The sequence below is a fragment of the Oreochromis aureus genome, linkage group 16 (assembly GCF_013358895.1).
Source record: "Oreochromis aureus strain Israel breed Guangdong linkage group 16, ZZ_aureus, whole genome shotgun sequence".
Taxonomy (NCBI): domain Eukaryota; kingdom Metazoa; phylum Chordata; class Actinopteri; order Cichliformes; family Cichlidae; genus Oreochromis; species Oreochromis aureus.
In genome coordinates this window covers 12,020,916-12,044,944 of record NC_052957.1, presented here as the reverse complement: position 1 = coordinate 12,044,944, position 24,029 = coordinate 12,020,916, and the positions used below count along the sequence as shown (strand labels likewise).

General features: G+C 38.4%; 1 protein-coding gene across 4 annotated transcripts in view; it reads left to right on the top strand.

The window, feature by feature from the left end:
- Positions 1 to 17,202: 17,202 nt before the first annotated feature.
- The window catches only part of epha3 (eph receptor A3), a 109,675-nt gene continuing 102,848 nt past the window's right edge, over positions 17,203 to 24,029 (top strand). For all 4 annotated transcript variants that reach the window (XM_039600027.1, XM_031729237.2, XM_039600028.1 and 1 more), the window contains exon 1: positions 17,203 to 17,382. In XM_039600027.1, coding sequence (XP_039455961.1) covers positions 17,289 to 17,382 — 94 coding nt within the window. In that variant the 5' untranslated portion in view covers positions 17,203 to 17,288. The remainder of the gene's footprint in view (positions 17,383 to 24,029) is intronic.

Sequence of the window (24,029 nt, the reverse complement as noted above, 5' to 3'; positions counted from 1 at the left end):
TGAAAAGTACTTTGATTGCATTGCAGGTATTTTTACTGATGTACAGTACTTAAGAAAGTTATAAGATCACCTGTCATAAAAACAAGAAGACACAAATTTTTCAAAACTTTAAATTATTGAATTCAATAAACAGAAATCACATTTTTCATGATTTGAGCCAGCACACTGGAAATGTCAGAAATTAATCAAGTGTTAATTTAAGCTTGCAGCCCTTACATTGGGCGGTGGTCTAATACATTTTGTTAAGCACTGTATGCCTTTGAACTGCTGACTGGTGAAATGTCTACAGCACAAATACGTTTTGATGCATTTATCTGCATTTGAGCACATAGACTATTCATGTAAATAGCCATAAATGCCAGTTACAGTTCCACTGCCAGCAGTAAATGTCTAAGCCATAACAGAATCCAAACATGTTTGATAGATGAGGTTATGCTTTGGTTGAGTTGGTGATTTTTTGGGGGGGGTTTACTGTTTCTTCAAACATGTACAGCTATGAGCCATGTGTTCCCATCTTGGGAAATGGAACAATTTGGGGTCAAACAAAATGCAATTTAAAGGTTTTACATTAAAGCTGGGGCTTTTCATGTTAATATTTTCATTAATTTAATATAAATTTAATAATTTAATATTATTAATGCATGTTTTTTATGTATGTTTGGAAGTAGAGTATGCAGAACAAAACACTGTACTCTACTAATACAATATCAGCTTAATACCCTGCCAACTGATAACTCAGTTAGGTGAGTTATCATTTAAACTTGCATGCGGCAGTAAGACGTGGCTTTCTTCCAAATTTTTTTCTCCTGAGGTCCAAGATAAAGCCATAATAATTGTAAACCCTCCCCAAAATAGCATCTTGTCGTACAAGGCATGTTTGTATCTCCCTTGAAGTGATTTGTGCTTTTCCTTGCACTGTATGCCTTATATGTAGAGTTTAACTTCATTACTTTTAGCGGTTGCTTAAGTAAACAAGGGTTTTTTTTTATTAAGAATGAATAACTGCACCACTGTTATGTGCTAATGTGTTTATATATGTGTGTTTGCTGTGAGGGGTGAGTAAGTTCACCACAGACACGTGGTCAATGGTACAGTTACTGTTACTACATTTTATTACAGGCAGTTTGCAATGCCAGTAACTGGCTGACACGAGAGACATCTGTCATCAACATGCAGAACAATAATAACAATGAAAAAAGGATTCATGAATAATCTTCAGACTGGAAAAAGTCATTCAAAGTCAAAGTCATTAATATTGCTCCAATCCCCTGTTTCTAATTAAAATCAAAGGATTTCTGCAGTTTTGTGACTGTAATTCTGGCAACACTCAATTACTGTATTCTGTTCATTTCTTTGAAACCATTAAGAGATGCCCACCCTGTTTTATTGAAAATTTCTTTCTCGTCGTTTATCCATTATTTGTTGATTTCATGCATTTCTGAGTGTTGAAGCCAATATACAGTCCCCCAGATGTTCCTTTTTGTGCACCAATAAAGGGGCTAAAACCCCTTTCTGATGAAAAAGTAGGGAATTCTTTCTTTTTTAGTGATGGAGTCATAAATACAATTTTAACCATCTGCCTATTATTTTATTATGCTGAATTAAAAGTAAGCAGGTTACAGATAAAGCAAGGGTCAAGCCTTGTGTCACTTTACATATTGGTGTAACATCACACAAAATATGTAATGCAATGCAATAACATGCAAAGTGATTTTCCAATGTATGAATGCTTTCCATATCTTATAGTGAAAAAAATACCAGGTATCTTTTAATACCTTTTACATTTTTGAAATAATTTCATTAATCCCTATATCCCAACAGCATCAGTGAATGCATGAGTTATAAAACAAAATAGCTGGGGTTTTTTTTGTTGTTAAAAAAAAGATTGTAAGCCACTTTAGGCATTGTTGTGAAATTGATTCAACATCTGCTTACAAAGCACCTGTGGAATAATGTTAGCATTTATGTTACATATGTTAGCATTTATGTTAGCATATGCTATGGTTTATGAGAGCAGTTTATTTTATTTTATTTTTCAACAGGCGCTTGTTTTATCCATAAATGACACTCTAAAGGAAGTGAAAAACCAAAAAGGTGAAGTTGTGCAGGACAGCATAACACTGAGTTAGAGAAGGCCTCAACACGATTCAGGTAATGATTCTAAATGTATTGTAAAAACAATGCTCATTACTCTAAGACTTTCAAGGATATTAACCTACACTGACAGTGCTGTACTGCAACGTTTATCATATTATTTCCATTTTGATTGCTTATCCCAGGGTCTTATCATAATAAACAATATGATGTACAGACCATCGTTCACATTTATAATTTAACAGTTTGGAGTTAAAAGCATCAAATGGCAGTTCACATTCTACAGTTTTAATCTGCCTGCCTATAGCTTTGCAATGTGAGGACGAATGTGGATCGGTCTGTTTACTTCTGCACCGTCTCTGGCCAAAACACCTCATGAATGTTGCAAGTAACTGTCAGTAAAACAATGTTTATTTGCGGCATTTCCCACGAAAGTCATTGTTCATCATCCGCTGCTCAAAGTAAACATTTGTACACTGAAGTGAGACTTACGGTGAAGCAGACTGTACAAAGTACGGCATGCTGGTATTGTAATCAGAGGATGTAGCTGCATCCTTGTCAACCTGCGGACATATTCCTTATGTTTGCTCAGCTTCCGCTGTATAGAGCTGCCAGTCCTGATTAGTTCTGATTGGTTTCATTTGTTCCTCTGTGTTTAGACATCAATCACAACACTTCCTTTCCTGAGATTCAGTAATCTCGGCTGCCTCCCGGCAGCAGAGATTCTGGTTATATTTCGTGTGTGAATCTGTTTGTGCTTGTCTGTGTATATGCTTGGTTTGTAACTGCGCTGGTGGTCTGGTGTAAATCTATAGGTGATCAGAGAGAAACAAACAGAACATAAATGGCTATGAGGGGTGAAGGTGGGAGTCTGCATGTTCCTAGTGGAAAGCTGTCTAAATTTTGGCCCACTGTTCTGGCAGGATGCCTGCATATGTTTTAGCCTGCAAGATTTCAGCCAGCATGTCAGTTTTTCCATATGTTAAGCTAAATACCAGCCAGCCATATCGAAGAGGTTGTCACTGATTGATATTACAGTGACTGTCATCTGATGAGCTAAACAGGAATTGATTACAAAAATGTGTCTATGAACTTGTTAGACAATTACTAATATAACTCTTACTATAGTGGTGATGTGGAGTTGTAAATTGAGTGTCAGATTTCTACTCTAACATCAATAAAAGCATTGAAAATTACTCCTGCTGAAACTAAGATATCAAACTAACATATTCAAGCATATTTTTTTGCAGAACTTCAAGTTTACTTGGATTGATCCAATATTTGTGTGAAACCCGTTGAAGATATCAGAGTAACTCTGTGGCTGTTTATCCTTGAACAGGCATTTTAACAATCTGACTGCCCTGATTGCTGTTATTTTGGAATGGGAAAAAATGGCAATGCCCTTCCTTGGATGGCCCACAGTATGATTTATTACTTTGTTAAGAAGCAAAATAATCCTTCTTGAAGTTCTCGGCTCCCACTCAATACCTTGAAAGAAAGAGGGATGGGGTGTTAGGATGCAACTTTTGGCAAAACAAAGGGCGTGATTTTCCATGAAAGCCTGAGGAATGGTGAGGCGGGAGCCTGGCAGAAAAATAAAATAAAATGGAGCAGTAGTGTATTAAAGTGAGATCTCTGACATGCAGCTCAATTCTTCAACCTGGCAAGGCTTGGAATGGCCTTGACTTTGAAGGATAGGAGGCAGTGAGGGAAGGAAGTGAAGAAAGACAGGACAAACCATGTGTGGAAAAAGGGGATGGTATTACCCTTCTTCGTTTAACCACACAGGTCAACTGAGGACTGTTTTTTTTTTTTTTCGCTCAGTGCAATTACAATGCTGTTCTCTGTGAAACTGCCCATGTGGTTCTGGCCCTGGCATACTCTCCAATGGATGGGAGGAAATAAAGGATGGGAGGACAGTGGAAGTATAACACTGGGTTGGCAAATTGAGCAGAATCTAAGTGGTGCCTGAGTACTCTGGCAGACAGCATGGCACCTCTAATCACATTGAATCAATCCTCTGTAGAAAGCCCAAGCCAACATCACTACCAAACTCCACCAGTCTCTCACCAGTGGTGTGCATGAGAGGGCTCGTTGAAGCTAAATTTGAAGATAGTTGTGCTCTGACCCAAGACTATTTAGCAGAAACATCTTGACTCAGAGTGATGCTGAAAACCTAGTTCAAATATTTGTTACTTTTAGGCTAGACAATTGTAATTCTGTATTATCACGCAATTCTAAAATCTTCCTGAAAGGTCTTCAGTAGATTCATAAAGACACAGTGAAATTAGTAGAGGGGACTGGAAGGAGAAATTATATTTCTCCCATACTGGGTATTCTTCAATCACTCTTTGTTAATTCCAGAATTTAAATTTAAATTCTTCTTCTAACATTAAAAGTTCTGCTCCCACTTTGGACAGACATCCTCTCGACTTTTAAGCTTAGGTTTATAACAGCGCAAGGACTCAATCGGTTGACCTTGAACCATCCCTTGGTTCTGTTGCTATAGCTTCAGGCTGCTGTGGGACTTCCCATGACACAGTAAGGACTTCTCCATTTTTCACTCTCCATGCATTTATTTGCCACTATTGCATGCCATCACTGCATTTTCTTCTCTCTCCCATAGTGTGCGTCTACTCTTTGTCTCTTTATGTCCTTCTTTTCTCTCTTCTCTTACTGCAGGTCCATCTAAAGTTGTGATCATCACAGCCTCCAAGGCTCAAAACTGATTACTAATATTTTGATTATGCTATAACGGTATTGAAATCTTTTCACTTTGTTAGAATAAGCACACTGTGTTCCATGTACAACAATGTTTTCAGTTGTTGTAGCGTTCACATTTTATAACAGATTTTTTATTTTGGTAAGTAACACATTTTTGAATAGCAGACCTACTTTTATGGTTTCCTTTTATTGTGTGAATCCTATTTCTTTTTGCCAAAAATCAAGGTGTTTGGATTGTAAACCTTTCAGTTATAAACAAACCCTGGTAAGTGTGTCTCACAACTGACATCTCCCTGTAAGAATGTATCTCATACACTATTAGCCTATTAGTCCAGCTGATAGCAATCAGAGGACTATCTTAAGTTTAAAACAAAATCTTGTCAGAGTAGTTGTAACTTTGTAAAACAACATCTTTGTTGGCGTGTCAACTCATTTGAAATTAGTGAAACATTGTTTTATGTGTTAATGCCATCCCTTGTTAGACACTCCACTGACCTGAGATAATGACTAAAGAAAGGCACCAATAGTCATGTGCATTGTTGCACAGATTGCGAAAGAAAAGAGCACATTTGGCTTAAGGCCAGCCCCAATTAATGACAGCAGGTCTGCTGAGAAGTTACAAGAAAATAGTCACTTGGAAGCAAGGTAATGGATGCCATGATGCTAAGCTTGTGTGTCAGAGAAATTGTGCCACTGGGCCTGTGTCACAACACTTAAGTCTGTCTAACATGCATTCGTGTGTATATTAGCTTGTGTATACACGCAAGCCAGAGACATCAGTTCAGTGCACTGTGTCCTGACACTGACACGAGACGCTTTCTGCATGTTTTTGTTTTAGTGCATGCCCTTCTCTGTTGTTACCCTCTGAACCAACAGTGATGCAATGTTGCACTTTGGGATTATAATAGGATTTTTACTGTATGTTCACTTAAGCAAACTAGATATGCTATACACAAGGAAGGTACTTGCACAATTTTCACATGGGAAAAGTATGCAAATAATTTGTGTGATGGGAATAGTGCTATGATTATTGGGCCAAGTCCATAAAGACTTGCTGCTTGTCAAGCAAAATTGGAAGCACAAGTTGGAAGTACAATTACTTTAATTACTTTGACAAAGTAGATTTATTTGTTTGTACTGGGCACATAAGACTTAAACAGAGGCCTTAATAAATCTTAATCTGAATCATTTTATGCTGAGGCTGAATTTTTATCCATATTTAAGTAAAGTTTGTTTACCCGCGAATGTTTATATAACCTCTTACCAAATCTAAGCATCTAACCCGTGCACTGATTTGGAGGTAAGTTAATTAACTGTAGCCACTGAATTTCAAGCCTGCAACAAGCCTAACAAATATTAGCTCACTAGTTCTGAATGTGTAAGCCTCAGTCACACAGGCCTAGTGACGTATCGGCAACCAACTGACAACCAGGAATGTCTGTGCACTTTTGAGAGGTTGCTGAAGGTTGCTGGCAGTCACTATGAAATCAACTGCTAAAGCCCCATTCACACAGGCATAGTGACCCATGGTAATCATTAGTGCCTAGAGAAAAGCGTCTATCCCGTGAAAAGCTGGTGAGTGCTAGGAGTCATTAGCATGAAATTAGTCACAAAGAGGTGTTTTGGTCACAAATAAAACAATCATAAGAAAGTTTTTGATGTAGCACCTCTTTGCAACTGATTCCACCATTCTTTATAAGGTGACAGCAACCTCCAGCAACCACACACAAATGGTCAGGGAATGCACATTTTCCCCTAGCAAACTGAGGTTGCTGATCATTCCTCTAAGGTATATCTGTAGCAGAGACACTGTACCACTGTAGCTCAGTTAATGTTAGATGTATATGAATCTGGACCTCACTCAAGATTGTGCTAGGTAGGAGTAAATAGCTAATCTACTTTGCAATGCAACCAATTTTTCCTGTATCCCATTTGAGTGGATAAGAGAAAATGAGCCTTAGAGGTCTAAGAAGCAAGCTTACTGAAAAATAAAGGTTTTTTTAATTAGATTAATATTAGTTCTGTCACGTTTAATGACATAAATAGTTGTTTATATTATTTTTGTGTTGCATAAAAAAACATCAAGATTTTAGTCACCATATTAAAATCTGTGGAAAGCTGTCAGAGTGTTTTTTATATATTCATAATTGATTATTTTTTACTGGGCAAATACTGGGCAGTTGTGGCTCAGGAGGTTGCCTACTAAGGTTGGTGGATCGATCCCCAGTTCCTCTAGTCCACTTGCTAAAGTGTCCTTGGGCAAGATACTGAATCCAAAGTTGCCCCCAGTGCCTCCATCGGAGTTTGAATGTGTGAGTGTTGAGTTAAAAAATGGCCTGGGCATAGAAAGGTGGGTGTATGAATGTGTATGTGACTGAGGCTTGTGCTAAAAAAGTGCTTAGACCTCTTAAAGCGCTACATCAGCAGAAGTTTATTGGTCATAGGCGTATGCAGCAAAGATACAAATACCTTTTACACTGAAGTTGTTCTTAATTTAATTTAATGTAATTTAATTTACTGTGGACACCAGTAGTGCTTGGTTTTGACCATCACAAAAAGGGATCAAATTCTAAAATTTTGAGTCACTAAACAAATCACTTGTGATATTTTTCCAGAGAAGAAGAGGAGTGGAAAGCTGTCTTCCAATGGAAACCACCTTTAGTCATTGTGGGTTTCCTATCCCTGTGCATCTTCAGTAAGACATTTGGACAAGAGAAAACAAGTATGTTACAACACAGTTAACCCGTGTGCACAGAAAAGATAATCCTCACATTTCAATTAACAATTGAGTATAATTAACATGCCAAGAATACATCATGGTATAGCACAAGTCCCAAAATTCACAGCAAATTTTGGATCCTCACTTCTGACCTGACTATTCGCATTTCAGACACACTCCTTTCTAACTGCTTACCTGAAAAGGCATCTAATCATCCATAGAACCATAGAATGCAAAGCAAAAAATATCTCCTAATTGGGCACAGTTGCTTCATTTTTCATGTTTGTTTGTGCCTTGCAATTAGGAGCATTTCAGCTGCCAGTTGGACTGTATACTGTGTTTTTGAGGATGAGTACATGCTTCATAATTTGAATCACAGTGTATTGCAATCATCCATATATTAGACTGGATCAAACACCCTCTCCTCCCTAGAAGTTCAGATATGCAAGAATAATTCATTTATGCATTCACCCGAATGAAATGAAAACTCAAAATACCCATGATAAGCAGCTAGCTCTCAAGAAAGAGAGAGAAAGTTGTATGATTATTCTTTTCACAGAAATATTTGTAGCACCATAGGAGGTTGGAGCCAGAAATATGCGTGTTGATAAATTCCTATGATGAGATTCAGAAACAGCTGGCTGCTCAGGGTAATTTTCTGGTTTGTTGTCTTCTCAATACTTCCCCCACACTCTCACATGAGGTGAACACGCACACATTCACTCTTACACACACATAGATATGACGCAGAAGAGAGGCGAGAGAGGCAAGTTGAAGTTCTCCAAAGTCCATACATGGATTCCTTCAGTGGTTTAGCTTACAGCTATCTTGAAGCAATGTCCAGCAAAATAGTCTAATCCAGGCAAATTGATGTAATCTCAGTTTTTTCTTTGTAGAGGAAAAGATGAGCCGGAGACACTTAGTCAGGGAAGTGGTGTAGGCTAAAGACAGTCAGGCCACACCTCAGGCCAGGCCAGAAACCAGACACTAAATCACAAAGACTTGCTCAAACTCGTATTCAGCCACAGAGCGTGCTTGTTAGCAAAAGCTTGCGAATCCTTCCCCAGAATCATTTCAAAATGACTTAAACAAGACAGGAAGAGCATCAGACATGTTGTACATGAAAGAGTTGCTGTGATGACTGATGAAGGTTTTCCCACTCAGTGCTCTGGTTAAATGTGCTACAAATACATTGCGCTGTTTCGTGTGTGTCATAAAGCAAAGGAGCATAATGACACAGAGTCCATTACACACGGTATTTAGAGATTAGACTAACACTGTGGTTTTGTGGTTTGAGTTGTGCTGATGGTAACCATGTGTTTCCAGAGGATATACATACTTTGACTGTGCTGACAAATAATACACTAATGCTTGCCAGCATACCTGTTCCATGATGAAGTGCCATGTGGGTTTTACGGGAACAGGCTCGGTTATGATCAGCAAAGCTAAGAGCCTTCGCCTATACTTTACTGTAGCTTTCAATAATTCCTAAATGCTTTCATGTGTCAGAACTTTTGGCAGATCATTTATTTCTTCAAAACACAAATCTGGCAAACAAATTGGTTCAAATTTCGAGAAAAGAAAATACAGTGATTAGGCTTTGTTTTCAAGAGCTTAAGCTTAGAAAGACATAGCACAGGCACATTGAACTGGTTGTACTTAATATCATAGAAGTGTTATTGTATTCATTTGTATAGCTAGAAAAGCATGGATACATTCAACTCACTCGCTGTGGGAAAGATACAATGTGTTATTATTCATACATGGCTGTTTTTATCTGAGTGTGCAACTTAATTTGATGAGTAAGCATTTTGAGCGTCATCAGCAATGTGTAATCATGGATGTGACAACCTCTTATTATGAGTTGAGGTGATTATTTTCAACCGAACAAACACAATCACCCTCAGTCCGAGAAGCACACCAATTATTCACTTGCTCACATCAGCAGCTCAGCATCACTTTCCCTCGAATGTTTTACTTTTGAGTTCTGTGGCAGAGTTTTTCTTGCTTACGCATGAACAACTGCAGTTTCTATAAAGCTTTTAATGATCCATAACTGCCCTGTAAATGTGTGTTTATTGCTGCATTCAAAGCCCCATCCAGTATGAAAAGGTGGAGGTTTTGCACTTTTTCGGTCAACAGCGTAGCCAAAGGCAGTATTAAATCTCATAGCTTGTTAAAGTTGTTAGATGATAAGAAAAGTTTATCTTTGCTTCTGTGAAATACCATACATACTGATTCACTGTTAAAGTAGTTGAAATATATTGTGGTTGAGAAGTTTGACTAATGAATAACTATATTGTACGAAATGTCTAGCTGGGTTTCCAGTGGGCTTGTAATTTGCATTTTATGCATAGTAGCACACTCAAGAGTGTTGCCACAAACAAAACAACATTCCCGTGAGACCTCGAGTAAGAACTTAGCCCGGACATTTATAATGTTTCAACACAGGGTCTTAGTAACGCAGTTGGGATTAAATTTGTAGCTGTGCACCACACCCATAGGCTTGGTTTTCACCAGGCGTGCCAAATTGTTACAGCTCCACAGGCAAGACTAGAAGCAGATGACAGAAACTAGGGTAGTTTAGGTCTACAGTCTTGGAAAAAGATGTTATTATTAGGATTTTCACTTTACATTCTGTTCTGTTTTAGCTTTAGCTAGGACTTGTTTTGCATCATCTGTCAAAGGGCACATTAATTTTGATGCCATTCTGTATCTGCAGCACTTTCTTCTGTGTCAGACGCCTATTCATTTTCTTTAGACGGCTAAATCAACCTTCAGTGTAAATGTTCAGTCTGCAAGAGTGTAATTTGATGAATAAGTGCTGAAATAATCATATTAATGTGATGTAATTAGGACTCACGTGACACTGTTCAGTGTCACTCAGTGCTCCAGCTGTCTTGCTTTTTGGCTCAACAGCTTGAACTGTTGTTCAGGTAACCTTATAAGCAGCCATGATTAATTAGAAAGGAACACCTCATTTTGTAGCTTTGGCAGGATTCAAGCAACAAGTGTGTGTTTGTGCATGCGTGTATCTTCACAAGACTTAAACCCAATACACTTGCACGATTCACCCATCTTTGTTTTTACTGATGTGAAATGTTTACTTGATCACTGTGTCTTTTACATGTTTATGGTGTGCAAATATTCATAGACACTTTGTGCCTTTGCATTTATATATACATACAGGCACGTGTGAGTATCAAAAATAAAAAGTGCAGCAACAGTCTAGACAACAACAGCAACAAAGATGCACCAATGAAAGTGAGAAGTCTGTAGAGCCATTAGCCAATTAGCAGCTATTATGGAAGCTGTGCAATGCTGATACACACTCACGCACACAACTTCAGGGCCTGTACTCCATCATCTGTATAATTAAGGTGCTTTTCTCCTGAATATTTTAGTTAAGTGTCTCTGCAACAGTGCAGCAACAAGCCTTCTTTGAGCTGTCTTCCCACTGAAGTATGCTGCTCTCAGAGTGAAACCATCAGAAATCACACAGAGTACACAGGCGTGATTACAATTATTCATTCGATGACATTATGTTGGTCAGACCTTAACATTGAACATTTTTACACTGAGATTTAAAATGCAATCTAACTACACTGAAAGAATAATCAGTGGAAATACAGAGTTTTATTACTGATTCCTTCTAAGTGGTTATTGTTTATTAAAACTAAATAACAGAGATGCAAAATGCTCATGAAAACTTTTCAAGTAAAGAATTTAAAAAAGAGTGGATTTGTTTTGGAAGTGGAGTGCACTGCCATCCAGGTCTCATTTGGCATCGTTATAAAACCTGCCTTGGGGGGGGAGGCATGTGTGTTGGGGGTGTGCAGAAGTTTAATCCTAGCAGATGGAGGAGGATTGGTATCCAAGACAATACTGGCAGAAGGAACGCTATAGGGAGCGAGATGGGAGTAAGGACGCTGTCCTTCAAAGGTTGAAGAAAGCTGATTCTAATATGAACACACTGTTGTATCAGGACAGAGCCGTCTCCACGTAGCCCACAAAACACAACCCTTTCATTCACTTGAGCTAATTATCTCAAGCAGTATTTGGTCTGGACTCTTATGTTGCAACACCATGAAATGAGTTTATTATTACAGTAAAATTAGTGATCAAGTGCTTCACAGGAGGTTTTTCTTTTCTATTTTTTCCCCCTGTGGAAACAATAGATTTTTCACATATGAAGTCAAAACAGCTTTTCAATTTGAGTTGAGTTGGAGATTACATGCACATGATCATTATTTTACATATTTATTTATTTTGCGTATTATAAAATCATAAAGGAGTGCAGAAGTAAATATAATTAGATTAGTTATGGATTCATATTCATTAAATTTCAAGAACATGAATCATTGGGGCAGTTTTAAACATTTACAGCCAACTCCTTGAATGTCTCCAAAACACAGTCGAGGCCGTGTGTGTGTGTGCATATGCATGTGTGTGTGTGAGCGAGAGAGCAGAGAGAAAAGTAAAAGGAGAGGGAGGAATCTTTCTTTCTGAGTTTCGGAAAGAAAGTTTCTGTCAGCATGTTTGGATTTTTGTGTCTCCTCGTGACAAAACCTCAATGCCATCAAGGAGACCACGCTGTTTCCTCGCTCTCTAATTACCGGCTCTTATGGTCTAGCCTTGTTTAGTTGTCCTACAGTAAATAAACCCTTATGTCAGACTGTTTAGTTTCGAGCAATTCTTTAGCTAAATATGCTGCCAGGTAGGACTGAGTTTTTGTGTACATTCTTTTAGAGGAAAAAAATATCCACATCTATGTCACTGTGTTCCTTGTTGCTAACGTATACGTAGACATGCGTGAGTAAGGCTTTTAGCTGTAGCAAATTCATGACGGATTTGCTTTCCCAAGGGAGAATCCTCAGGCATGTGGGAAGTTATGTGTTTGTCATTTTGCTAGTTAATTAGTTTGAAATGGTCGGTACGCAACAGCAACACAAGCCGCTCTATGACAGTTTACGTCTGTATAAAACTTAATTGCATCAGCAAATTATTTTGAGGGAAGCCAGTTACTTTTTTAATGAATCTAATAACAAAATGCTTTTAACTAACATTTTCATAAAGCCACACATATGCATCAGTAATATATTCATTGACAATATCTCTTTTTACATTTGTAGCAACTTAAGAAAAACTATTTGATATTTAAGATTACATTTATTTTCTTAAACTTAAAGTGTTTTTGTCATGCAAACCTAACCACAGAGGGAACTCCCAGGTTTCCTTGTGTGGTGAGAGTTGTGCAACTTGTGCACACCTGACATCCACTCCTTATCACCCCCTGCTGACAACACAAACCATGCCAGTTCATTCATTCACATAACAAGGTTAACCAGCCAGCAATTATGTTGCAACCAAATGTAATCATAAGTGAAAAAAAAGAAAACAAAAAGTAGGGAACAGGTTTGAATAACAATACCCACTTTGGCTAAGTAGTCAGAGAAAAGAGGCGAGAAAGAAGAGGAAAGACAGAGAGAAGCGGGGAATAAAAATAAACCATTTCCACACTGTTTCATTTACAAGTAACTGTTTTTTTTAAATTAAAAAAGTTAAAAACTAGCAGAAATTCCTTGTCTCAATAAAAGTTAATTGAAATGTCATGTCTCAAAATACAGATGGAAAGACAGAAAGGAAGGAAACTTTTGCACATGTTTACTTTATATGGGATTAAAAAATGCATAAGTGTTTCAGAGGGGGAAAGACACCAGTTCTTTCTGTCTTCTTTCTGTTTTTTTTTTTTTTTGGCATCATTCTGTAACTGATCTCGAACCAGGAACATCCCCTGGACAGTCCAAAGCATTAGCTTGCAGCAATTTTACTAGATTGGGCTGGAAATTGTTTATATGTCTTAAGCAATACTTTGAATAGAGCAACATAGTGTTGCACTGCAGTATTGGTCCTTTGACTTTAGTTAAAGACTTTTTGTCCAACACTGGTTTTGCGCTACATGAGTGGACACAGATTTAACCGATACTTGTGCCATAGCAGAAACAAGCCAGTCAAGAGTCATGCAGGAAAACATAGGAAATTAATGATAAACTGAAGAGCATGCCGATTTCTGCAGCAGCTCCATATAGTTTGAGGTTTTGCTGATGGGAACCGTTTATTGACAGTGTTAACAGAGAACAATAGTCACATTTAACAACCAGTCTTTTTCCTATTTATATCAAAACAAACTCATAAAACAACTGAAAAATCTGCCCCAACATGATTTATAAATTTGGCTTTGTCACCCCCACCCACTAAAGTGTGACAGTATGAGAGGACATGATCATGAGTGGATGTGGAAAGACGCCTTGCTCTGCTTCACTCTGTCATGGCTGGTCATTCAGACTTATCAGAGCCATCTCTCTCTAAGGGTAAGCGTGGGGGGATTTACCACATGAACCATAACCCAATTATTCATTGGTGCAAATCCAGGAAATGGAGGGGCAGTTGGGTTTTTGTTTAGTTGTGTAGTTAGACACACTCAACTGAACACATTCTTCATACGATAAGAGTGAATGCTCCATGTGTGATGCTGTAATTAACGTCTTTTCCCAGCATAAAGATTTCCTTTCCTTGATCTTAGATCACAGACGTTCACGGGGAATTGGTTGCATCTGTGAAAAACACGAAGGTTTTTGTAATCAGATGCTTCGACTCCCTTTAATCAACTTTTAATCAATTAGACACCATCAGCGAATTCAAGAAGGGGAATATATAATCCTGTCTATACTACGTTGTTTTCAGTACATTCAAAGAAATATTGCACCTCCATTCAATTTCTGGTCGCAAGCTGACACATGGTACTGTCAAACAAATGTTACTTTAAAAAAAAATATTAGTATTTCTCTTTAATGGATGCATATAAAAATATTAGTTGTGTTCTTCTAGTCCACATGAGTATAATATTGTAAATAATCCTTCTAAGAAAATAAAAGGATGGGGGGAAAGGGTGAAAAGTTGTGGTGCTGGCAATGGTAAGAAAGCCTCCGTGGTATGATGTTTGGTGTGGGGGGGATAGTGTTACATGCCAGCAGCCTGCTGGCTTCTCCTCCTGCTGTACGCTGCGCGTATGGAGGAATGTGCCGTCTGAGAACCACAGGGAGGAAGAGAGTACTGACAGCAAGCAATAATCACAGTCAGCTTTTCTGTTTGTTTGTTTGTTTGCATGTATGTTACTGCATAAGAAGGCCAAGTCTTGGAGGCTTCAAAGCTGCTTCTAAAAAACATCTGTTCTATGAGTTTGGAACGCTATAACAGCCTTGTCAGAACACATGATGACTTACAATTGCGGCTTTAAATCAATATTTTCCTCCATCTCATACTGGATTGTTCCACTGGCAAGAGTTCAAGATGGACAAGCGCTCATTGAGAAGAGGGGGGAAAAAATGCTGGAGTGGATAGATGGGAGGCACCCATTGCATTCTTCCAATTCACCACAATCAGAAACAGATTTCCAGCAATTAGTCTGAACTAACTTGCAGGTTTATTGACTAAAAACATAGTGACAGTGCCTCTCAGACGACCAAATGAAAACGATAACTACTAATTATGTTTGACTGTCAGAATGACGATCCTTTAAATGCCAAGTTATAATCTTAGTCACTTATATTGAGAATATTGAGAATTGAATTTGTTCACATTCTTTTCATTCTAATGGGAGTTTGCCATTTTTAATTGTGCTCTTTTGTGGCAGCAGTGACTTTGGTGTCTAAAAATGTTTAAAGTTAAGAAATAAAATCCTTTCCAGATTTGAGCGTAATTCTTCTAATATTCTACAAACATGCAGAATGAAAAAATAAAAGGAGATTCTGCCGTGAAGCTCAAGCCTGTAAACTGTGAGCCCAGAATGACCATCCTTTGAATTGATTGCTAGCTGTGGGGCCTCTTGTATTAATCTCTTTCAGTGTGTAATAAGTGAATTAGTGGGATGTAGAAGATGATGTATGACAAAGGCTGGCATGTCTAAAACCTGCTGTAAATCCACATGCCACAGTCACTTAATAATGCAGTCAGAGACCTCCTGGCATCATTCTTCACTGTATCCATTGACAACCTGAAGCTCATAAATTTCTCTGGTGGTTTTTTAAGCTGACTGCTAAGGTATTATTTTTTTCTAACATTTAGGTTAAATATACTGCAAACTAACAACTGATTTACTGAAGGATGGTTTAACATCCTACAAGCTACATAACTCACTGAGCTTGACACATGGCGAAATTAAAACTGCTTTCCTTGATTTGCAGGATTGTTATATATGTGCAATAATTTAATGGAGTAAATTTTATTCTAAAGCTGTGAAATGTATAGGTTTGTTCACATCACATTTAGCTGTGTGTTCAGTGGTTTGTTTTAAAGTTTAGTTTAATTCAGTGACTGCATATTATTATCATTACTTAAACTGGGTACTATATTCCTTAGCAGCCTTATTTATAAATTAAACCTTCAATAGAGGCTAAAACAATATTTATTTTTATTTGATTTAAGATGGATGTATGACAGGATAAAAGATATTTCATGAGTAAACTGATAAAATGATTTATATTCAGGAGCAGATATTTCAAATCCAAGTGAAGCAGCATTGTTTCTCTGTGTGTGCTATGTCCTTTAACTTTTCCCATACATCACAAGCCTTCAACCCCCCACCACAACAGCTGGCGTCTCAGCAAGTGCCATGACGTTACACTGCCACCCCAGCCTTTCAGTATACGTCAAGTATTGTGGTGTCAGGGGCCCCTAATGGCCTTCAAAGTAAAATTCAGACAGTAGAACGAAATACACATACAACATATGTCCTTCAGCACAAAGATAAATAAAACTTCATCCTACTGTGGGTGAGTATTACAACATGGAAAACAGTATAAACAAATAGGTATTTTGGTTCTTCAGAATTATATGTTTATATAGTATGAATAATAGGTTAAACATAGCTATAAGCTTAAATATAACATAAATTTGTCAATGTTATATTACAAAACAGCCGCATAATATGACAAAACAATTGTTTTTGTACCCTTATTTAATAATCCTGTGTGACTCACTGTTCTTTTGCACTTTTGCAGTGCTTTACAGTTTTTGCCAAAGCAGGATCGACACCATAACATCACACTGTTGTCTGCCCCAGTTTCCAGTTTAAAAACAAGAGGGCACTAAAAGTCAAAGCTTAAACCAAAATGAATAAATAAATTAAAGTAGGGCCTTTAACCACAGACTTTATGTTATTTATTGATTTATTTAATAAATAAAGTTTCTCATGGTGCTTATGTGGCTTTGTTTAAACACGGGCTCACGCTGAATTTTCATTCATAATAGTAACTGAGCCAAATGTAATCCATTATGACCAGATATTTTGGGAGAGAATAAACACTCTTTAAGTGTAAGGAAAGATTTGGTAAAAGAAAACATAGTGCAGACTGTTGTTTCTAGATAAATCCACAAGGTTTATCTCAGCCCCTGCTCTCCATTCGAAGTGATTCATGTTACAGATTTCGGTGAAATAGACGACAAAATACGCTGAACAGCTGAATTTGTCATTCTTTTTTTTTTTTTAAGACGCCTGTGGTAGAAATTCTAAAATGACCTGTGATGAACTTGAACGCTGTTTTGATGTCTGTTAAGACTCTGTAGGACCCAGCGGAAAACTCCTCCAACCGGAGGGAGACGGAGCAAGAGAGAGTGAGAAAGCTGAGTGGGGAGAAGACGTTCCCAGATCAGTCAGTGGCTTCATGGAGTTATGTGTCTCTGATCCGCCGCCATGGATTGCAATCCGCGATCACTCCTTTTCGTTTTACTTCTTTTGTTGTCCTGCGTTATCCGCGCGTTTCCCGTCTTCTATCCCCCCAATGAAGGTAAGGGAACTCAGGTTGCGGACATGTGTGTTTGTGTGTATGTGCGCACTTGTGTTTATGTATGAATGGTGCGCTACGGCACGTATCGCGGTCAGTGCTGTGCGCTCGGCGAGGGCTTATTGTCTAAATTATAGTCTCAAAAATCAAAGGACGATCCAGAGCGCATTACGGTGACACCGGACATCACCGACAAATTGGATCAGATCGCCAGCAGATAGTAATAATCAGAGAGTAAACTTGAATCCAGATCAGAACAAGCCAGACAAGGTAGCGCGATCTCCGATAATTTGGCTAAGAGGACTTAATAGTTTTCAAATAGAGATGAATAAACTAAGTAATGTCGAGACAGCTTCCAAAGAAGCGTGATTATGGGGCGAATGGATGTGAAGAAACTCCGATATTTGTGTTTATATGAGATGTGAGTGTCTGTCTGTTTTACCCAAGAATCCATTTGGGGTAGACGCCCCAGTTACTGGGTAACTGTGAGCTTAACTCAGTTTTAAGGCAATAAATAGCATATGAGAACATTCGTATAGTGCGTAAAAACGTGGCTGCTTTTTTAATGGTTTCGACTCGAATAAAGACTTAAAGTCTACCGTTGTGATCATGTAAATTTGCAGTTTTAAGAAGTCACGACTTTTTAAAAAAGTTGCATCTAAAGCCGATCTTATGATAAATGAGCGACAAAGACGTTGCACTTTATCTCTCTTTAGGTCTTGGTCGCTTTCTAGGTGAATATAAGCTTGTGGCAGTATTTTGAAACCGGGGCAGAAACAGGCAACGGCAGGCACGTCCACTCTCAGCACAGTCATTTATTTAAACATATGAAACTAAACTGCAAACAAAGAAAGGGGAAAAACTTTACACAACAGAGGGAGGTTTGGTTTAACCTTTGTAAATTATTGGTTTACATCCTGACATCTTTAAAACTTTAACGTGATCGGGTCAAAGTGTGTGTATGTGTGTGTGTTAAGCAGGGGCAGTAAATGCAAATGCACGCTGAGGATGAGCTCCAACCCTTAGCACTCCACAAGAGACAGAAAAAATGTAATTGAGTTTATTTTTAATGTCCAGTTCTCTGTGGTTTATGTCACATCAAGTAAGGGATAATCTTTAAAGTTATTCTGGGTAAAAGTCCGAAAGAAAAAATGAAAAATGAGTCTGTGAATGTGAATAGAACCTATTAACACCGATAGCCATCTAAATTGTGCTTTATGTGAATTATCAGCACACGCCGACTCAAAGGTCTCAGTTTAGGATACCCAACAGTTTAAACCTTAATGGCGATAAAGTAATGGAATCCGTCCGTATACTGTAGATGTTGCAGTTTACACCACAGTAATTGAATGTTCAGAGACAAACCCACCCCGTGTAAACTTCCAGATTAAGGCTGGTGTTGTTGGAGAAGTTTGGAAAGTTTTGGACGTTAGTTTCTAGGTCACGCCAAAGGATCTGTTTTATAATCCAACAATTATCAAACAAAAAGTTTCACTTGTCGCGCACTTAAGAAATGAATTAATTAATCAGGCCAGTCACATTTCAGTGGATTTTCTTCTGACCCTATAAGTTTTGTGATTTCTTTTAAGCCAGTAAGCCTAAAATCGATGTTTTCGTAACGAAAAATGTTTGTGGAATGTAAACCATTCATTTAATGCTAAAAAAGACAGAGCCCCCCTTTTTTACGCACAGCATTTGGTGTCTGGGAAATATATTTCTTTAGCTGTTAACGCAATGCAAGAGAGCATACGATTTAATTTATGGTGTTTGACACGAAGGCATGGGTCGGGAAAATGTGCAGTTCTGTGGTGAAGCAAAATAAATAGAAAAGAGTCAAAGCCACCCAGGCCTAATGCAAATCCACATATAAGCATTTGATTGAAAAATAAGACTGGTGAAGTTTTAGTTTGGCTCACGATGGTAAAAAATAAGCAAATACACATTGACCCTAAAAAAATACACAAAATTCCACTGGTAGGAGTGTGTTAGTATTTTATTGTGCTTTTGGAGGAAAGGAAGAAAGTGAGAAGATACAGAACGAGGAGTGAGTGGGGCGGGGGGATAGTTTAAGAGTTTAGGATAAACGTGTAATTTATACGAGTGAATAGCAGAGAGAAAAGAAACGATGAGAAGACACACACACACACATACACAAACAGATGAACTGACTAAACAGTTTGCATGTTAGTTGGAACAGGGAAAGTGTCAATACAATGAAGAAATCAGGCAATTACGTTCGCCCTCCAGAGTCATAAATCAGCCAGAGAGTGTCAGTATCGAGCTGCCTCGTCTATACAGCACATTGTATAGAAATTCATATAGACTTGTACACCACAAATATGAAGAAGACAAAGACGTTTTGAATAACTTGAGCGCTGTTTCTCCGGTTCGAGTTAAAAGTTAAACAGATGGAAACACACGTCTGTTTTGGTCGACTTTGACAGTCCTCACGATGAAAGAGAACTCATATCGATCCTTCACCGGCATTAATTTCTGCAAGTAACAAAGTAGAAAAAAACATAGTAATTTACTACAAACCTTAGAATGAGGTCCACACACATTTTTTTTTTCCGTGACACAAAAGAAAATCTGAGGTATCATCACAGAGTACTTAAATGGCTTTCTTGGATCTTTCTTAATCTTTATTTAGATCATAAACTTTTGCTTTAAAAATAAAGCAGACAATAAACACGCTAGAAAGCTGTACCAATTTTGAAAATACTGATTTTAATAAACATAATGTGACAAATTTAAAGACACTCTTTTTTCATGATCTTTTACGTTGAACTGTAGGTCACTGTTTACACGACCAAAACATAACGTCACTTTTACTGGCTTTATTTTTTATTTCACGCCAATAAGTTGAAGGTGATAAAATCTACCCTGGCGCAGAGATTATAAAACAGTCCACTTGACCGTGGGGGGGCTGTTTGTACATTTAAAACTCGATGGCCATAAAAAGATCTTCTGTGAGTTCGTTGACGTCTTACTGTAGTTTATATAAGCTATCAGTAAATTATGAAATGAATCAAGTGCTTTATAACAAGTAAAGAAAAAAAAAACATCAGTAGAAAAGAAACCTCAAGTTTAAAAGGATTACGACAAACTTATGTTTTCCTCGCGTCTGTACTCTGTTGAATTTTCCATCTCCGCACCGCACCTCAGCAAGCATTTTTATTTAATTTTACTGTGTGGTTTTCATTAGGTCTTAATGATCCCGTAAAACTTTAGGGAAAAGTTTAAGGAAATACAGAGAAACGCCTCAGTAATAGATTTCAGCGGAGAGGATTCATTTTCACTTTAAGAAGCCTTTGAGGAGACTTTTAGCTGACATTAGCTATCCGATATCGTTTAAATTCGCCATAATTAGAAGAAAAAAAATATCTAAACTTTCGAAAGTCATTAGTTTCTATGCTGTGGTGCAGCATGTCCTTTTAGGTGGTGTAATGCTGGCTCGCTGCGGGACGTCCGGAGGCCTCTGGTATTTTTAGTCGGCGTTAGGGAGGCTTGGCCCGGAGAGCCCGGCTCAGCAGTCCCGCTGGGGCTGATGTGAGTCTCAGAGCGATGGTACTTTTCAGAGGTGATGGAAATGTGCGCAGACGCAAAATACCCCTCACTCCCGTCCCCATGTATTCTAAATGCCTATATTTATATGTGTATGCTGACCGAAGGGTGTCATCCTCATCTTAACGTTTCATCTTCAGAGTTAGGCGAAAAAATTCTGTATTTAGGGAGGCTACATGTGTAGAGATACAGTACGTGGTCATTGTGTGCAGGAGTGCTCTATGCCTTTATGTGTAAATTATATGAGAAAGAAAGAAAAAGAAAGAATGTAACGAAAGAAAGAAAGAGAGAAATGGGAGCAGAGGGGCTGGGCAAGCAGCAGCAACATCAGACAGAGCGACTCTGCTCTTGAATAATTCATAATGGGAGGTGAACACTTCACCCTTTAACACAGACACAAGTCGCCTTGCTTTGCCTGCACTGCGGCCTGCCAACCTTCAGATGCATGGAACCAGGCTGCAAAGCATCATCCACTCTGTCAAATGGCAGATATTGATAGATAAGGACATGTGTTCTATTCTATTATGGAGGAAGCTGATTCTTTGGTCATGCCCCTCTCTTTAGTCTCTGACTGACTGACTCTTCTTTCTCCCCTCTAACATCAGCTGTGAAATATGTGGCTGAAGTGGAGGACTATTTCATGAGATTTTGTGTTGTACAGTTATTATTTTCATCTGAGCTGTTACTCATGGTAACACTGGCATCAGAAAAAGTACCCTTTCTTGCTTTCTTTGCTACAGTGTTCAACACATAATATGCCAAGCGATATAGGTCACCAGCAAGTGAAAAAAGGATGTCTTCCATTCCTCGGGGCTAGGGTTATGAGTGTGGGCGTTTGATGGTGACCTTAGTTTGCTTTATATATTGATTCACCTGTTTCTACCTCTGTGATGTTTTGCTCCCTCCCAGACAGGCTGGCTGAGTTTGCTATTAATACTCGTAGTTCCCGTTTAGAGGCACTCCCTGTTGGGGCAGGGGCTATATGCTTGGCTGACGCTAGCTTGCTAACTGACTGTGTGTGTGTGTGTGTGTGTGAGAGAGAGAGAGATTGAGCAAGAAAGTAAAAAGACTGTCAGCAAATGTTGGTGTGTGCACTTGTGTTTGCTTGAATGCGCATGTGTGAGAAAAACTGCACGTTTTGGTCAGGTTCTACAAAAAATGAATGCATACAGTAGATGTGCATGTCCATGTCCAACTACACCATGTGCCTGCAAATGCTTTCCTTTGGAGGATTTCATGTGTTGGCATCATTTGACTGCCTCTCAGTATATAGCGTTTTTTGTGTTTCAGAGTATCTCAGTTCTTCTTGCTTCTTAGTTGAGGATGCGTCCTTTGTGTTTGTTGTGCTTTGCATGCATTTGTGAGTGTACATGCATTTGTGCGCATGTGTGGGTGCTGATTTCTTCAGCCAAGTGCAGCTGGAGGGGGCTTTTTACTCCTGCGATATGAGAGCTGTCTAATTTTCTGCTCTCAAATTCCCTCACTCGGCTCAATTTGAGTGTTGGGCTCGGCTCGTTGAGAAATGTAAATTGGAAGCAATGGCCCTGGATGCTGAGCTGCTATTATCTGACATGAACAGATAGCTTCATTAGACTCTAATATGAATGTGTCCACTGCCACTCAACTGGCTCAGCGGTTTAGCATGACTGCAGCTCAGGTGAACATCTATTGTGTTTTGAGTCTAGAATAATAAATCTAGGTGTTTGTGTCTTCCTTTCTGTGCTTCATTTTTAAGGTCCTTTTATGCCACATGGACTGATGTTTACCTGATAAGTCTGAAACAAAGAATCACTTCCTTCTCAAACTTTTTCTGTAGTACAAAACAACGACTCATTCACAGAGAAGTGAGATCGCTTCTTCTTGCAAATTTAGATCCCGGTGCTTGACAGGGGTAGATTGTGTTTGACTTAAAAGGCTTACCTGTGAGCCAGCGGTCCATCATGACTTGATACATACTTGATATGTGGACATTCTTGCTTACTGAAGCCTTGCACAGGAGAATGAAGGGAGAATGCATTCTTCATATTCTCACAGTGAATAGAGTTACAGCTGCAGGGCCTCTACTGCACTGCTGCTTCACTTTGCTGTATGTGTCCACTTGCGTTGCTAAGTGTTTGCTACTTGTTTGAGTGTTCAGAGCTGTCGACTGCTTTGCTCTCAACGGGATAAGTAAAAAGAGGCTGAGTCAGTGTTGCTGGAACTGATGAAGTGTATTGCTCTTTTTTTCTTTATGCTAAATGGTTGTCTGTCCTTTACTTTTTTACCCAATTCACATAATTGTAACTTACATTTTCTATTGCGCAGTAACATATTAAAAGTATAATGTGCCCCAATTTAGCCCACTGTAGGTTTATGTGTTTTTTTTCTCCTTGTCATACACATTATATTTAAGCATCCTATTTTCATCAGTACTGTTTGAAAAACAGAACTAAAAGGGATTAACTGTAAATAATTATGTCATGAACACCACCAAAACCTTTTTGTGTAGTTTATTCTAACTATATAAATTGTTGCTTTAGGTGAGAGCACTCAAAAGCTTTATTAGCTATCGTCTGAGCTTTGTGTTGCTAGACAGAATCTATTGCCAAATTGCTTGTGACAGTTTGGTTGCTGAAGTGGGGCATCCTTTGAGCATAAAGCTGCCTTCACATTCCTCACTCCATGTGTCATGACCCATGCTGACAGTTGTATTCAATGACAATTATTCACTCCACAGCCAAGTGTATACACTAAGAATAGAAAATGCTTCAGCTCCTTTTAAGATACTCTGTGTCAGAGTCAATTTGGCCATCACATATACTATTCGCAAGTGTACTTCTAATTATGGTCTGTGGAGGTAGGCAATGAAAGCGCTTTGACAAGTAATTTGTGACTTCAAAACTGCTGCACAACTGACATAGTTATTAGTTCGGTCCCTTAAATTCCATGATTTGAATCCTGTTTTGCTAAGCCAGAGCCTGCACTTGCATGATTAAACCACTGAAGCTCCTTGTCTTATTTGTCCTCAGTCATATTTCCTCTATTAGACATGGATCCCCTTCTGCTGCTTGATGTCTGTTTGAAAAGAACGAATTTCTGGCAGGAGA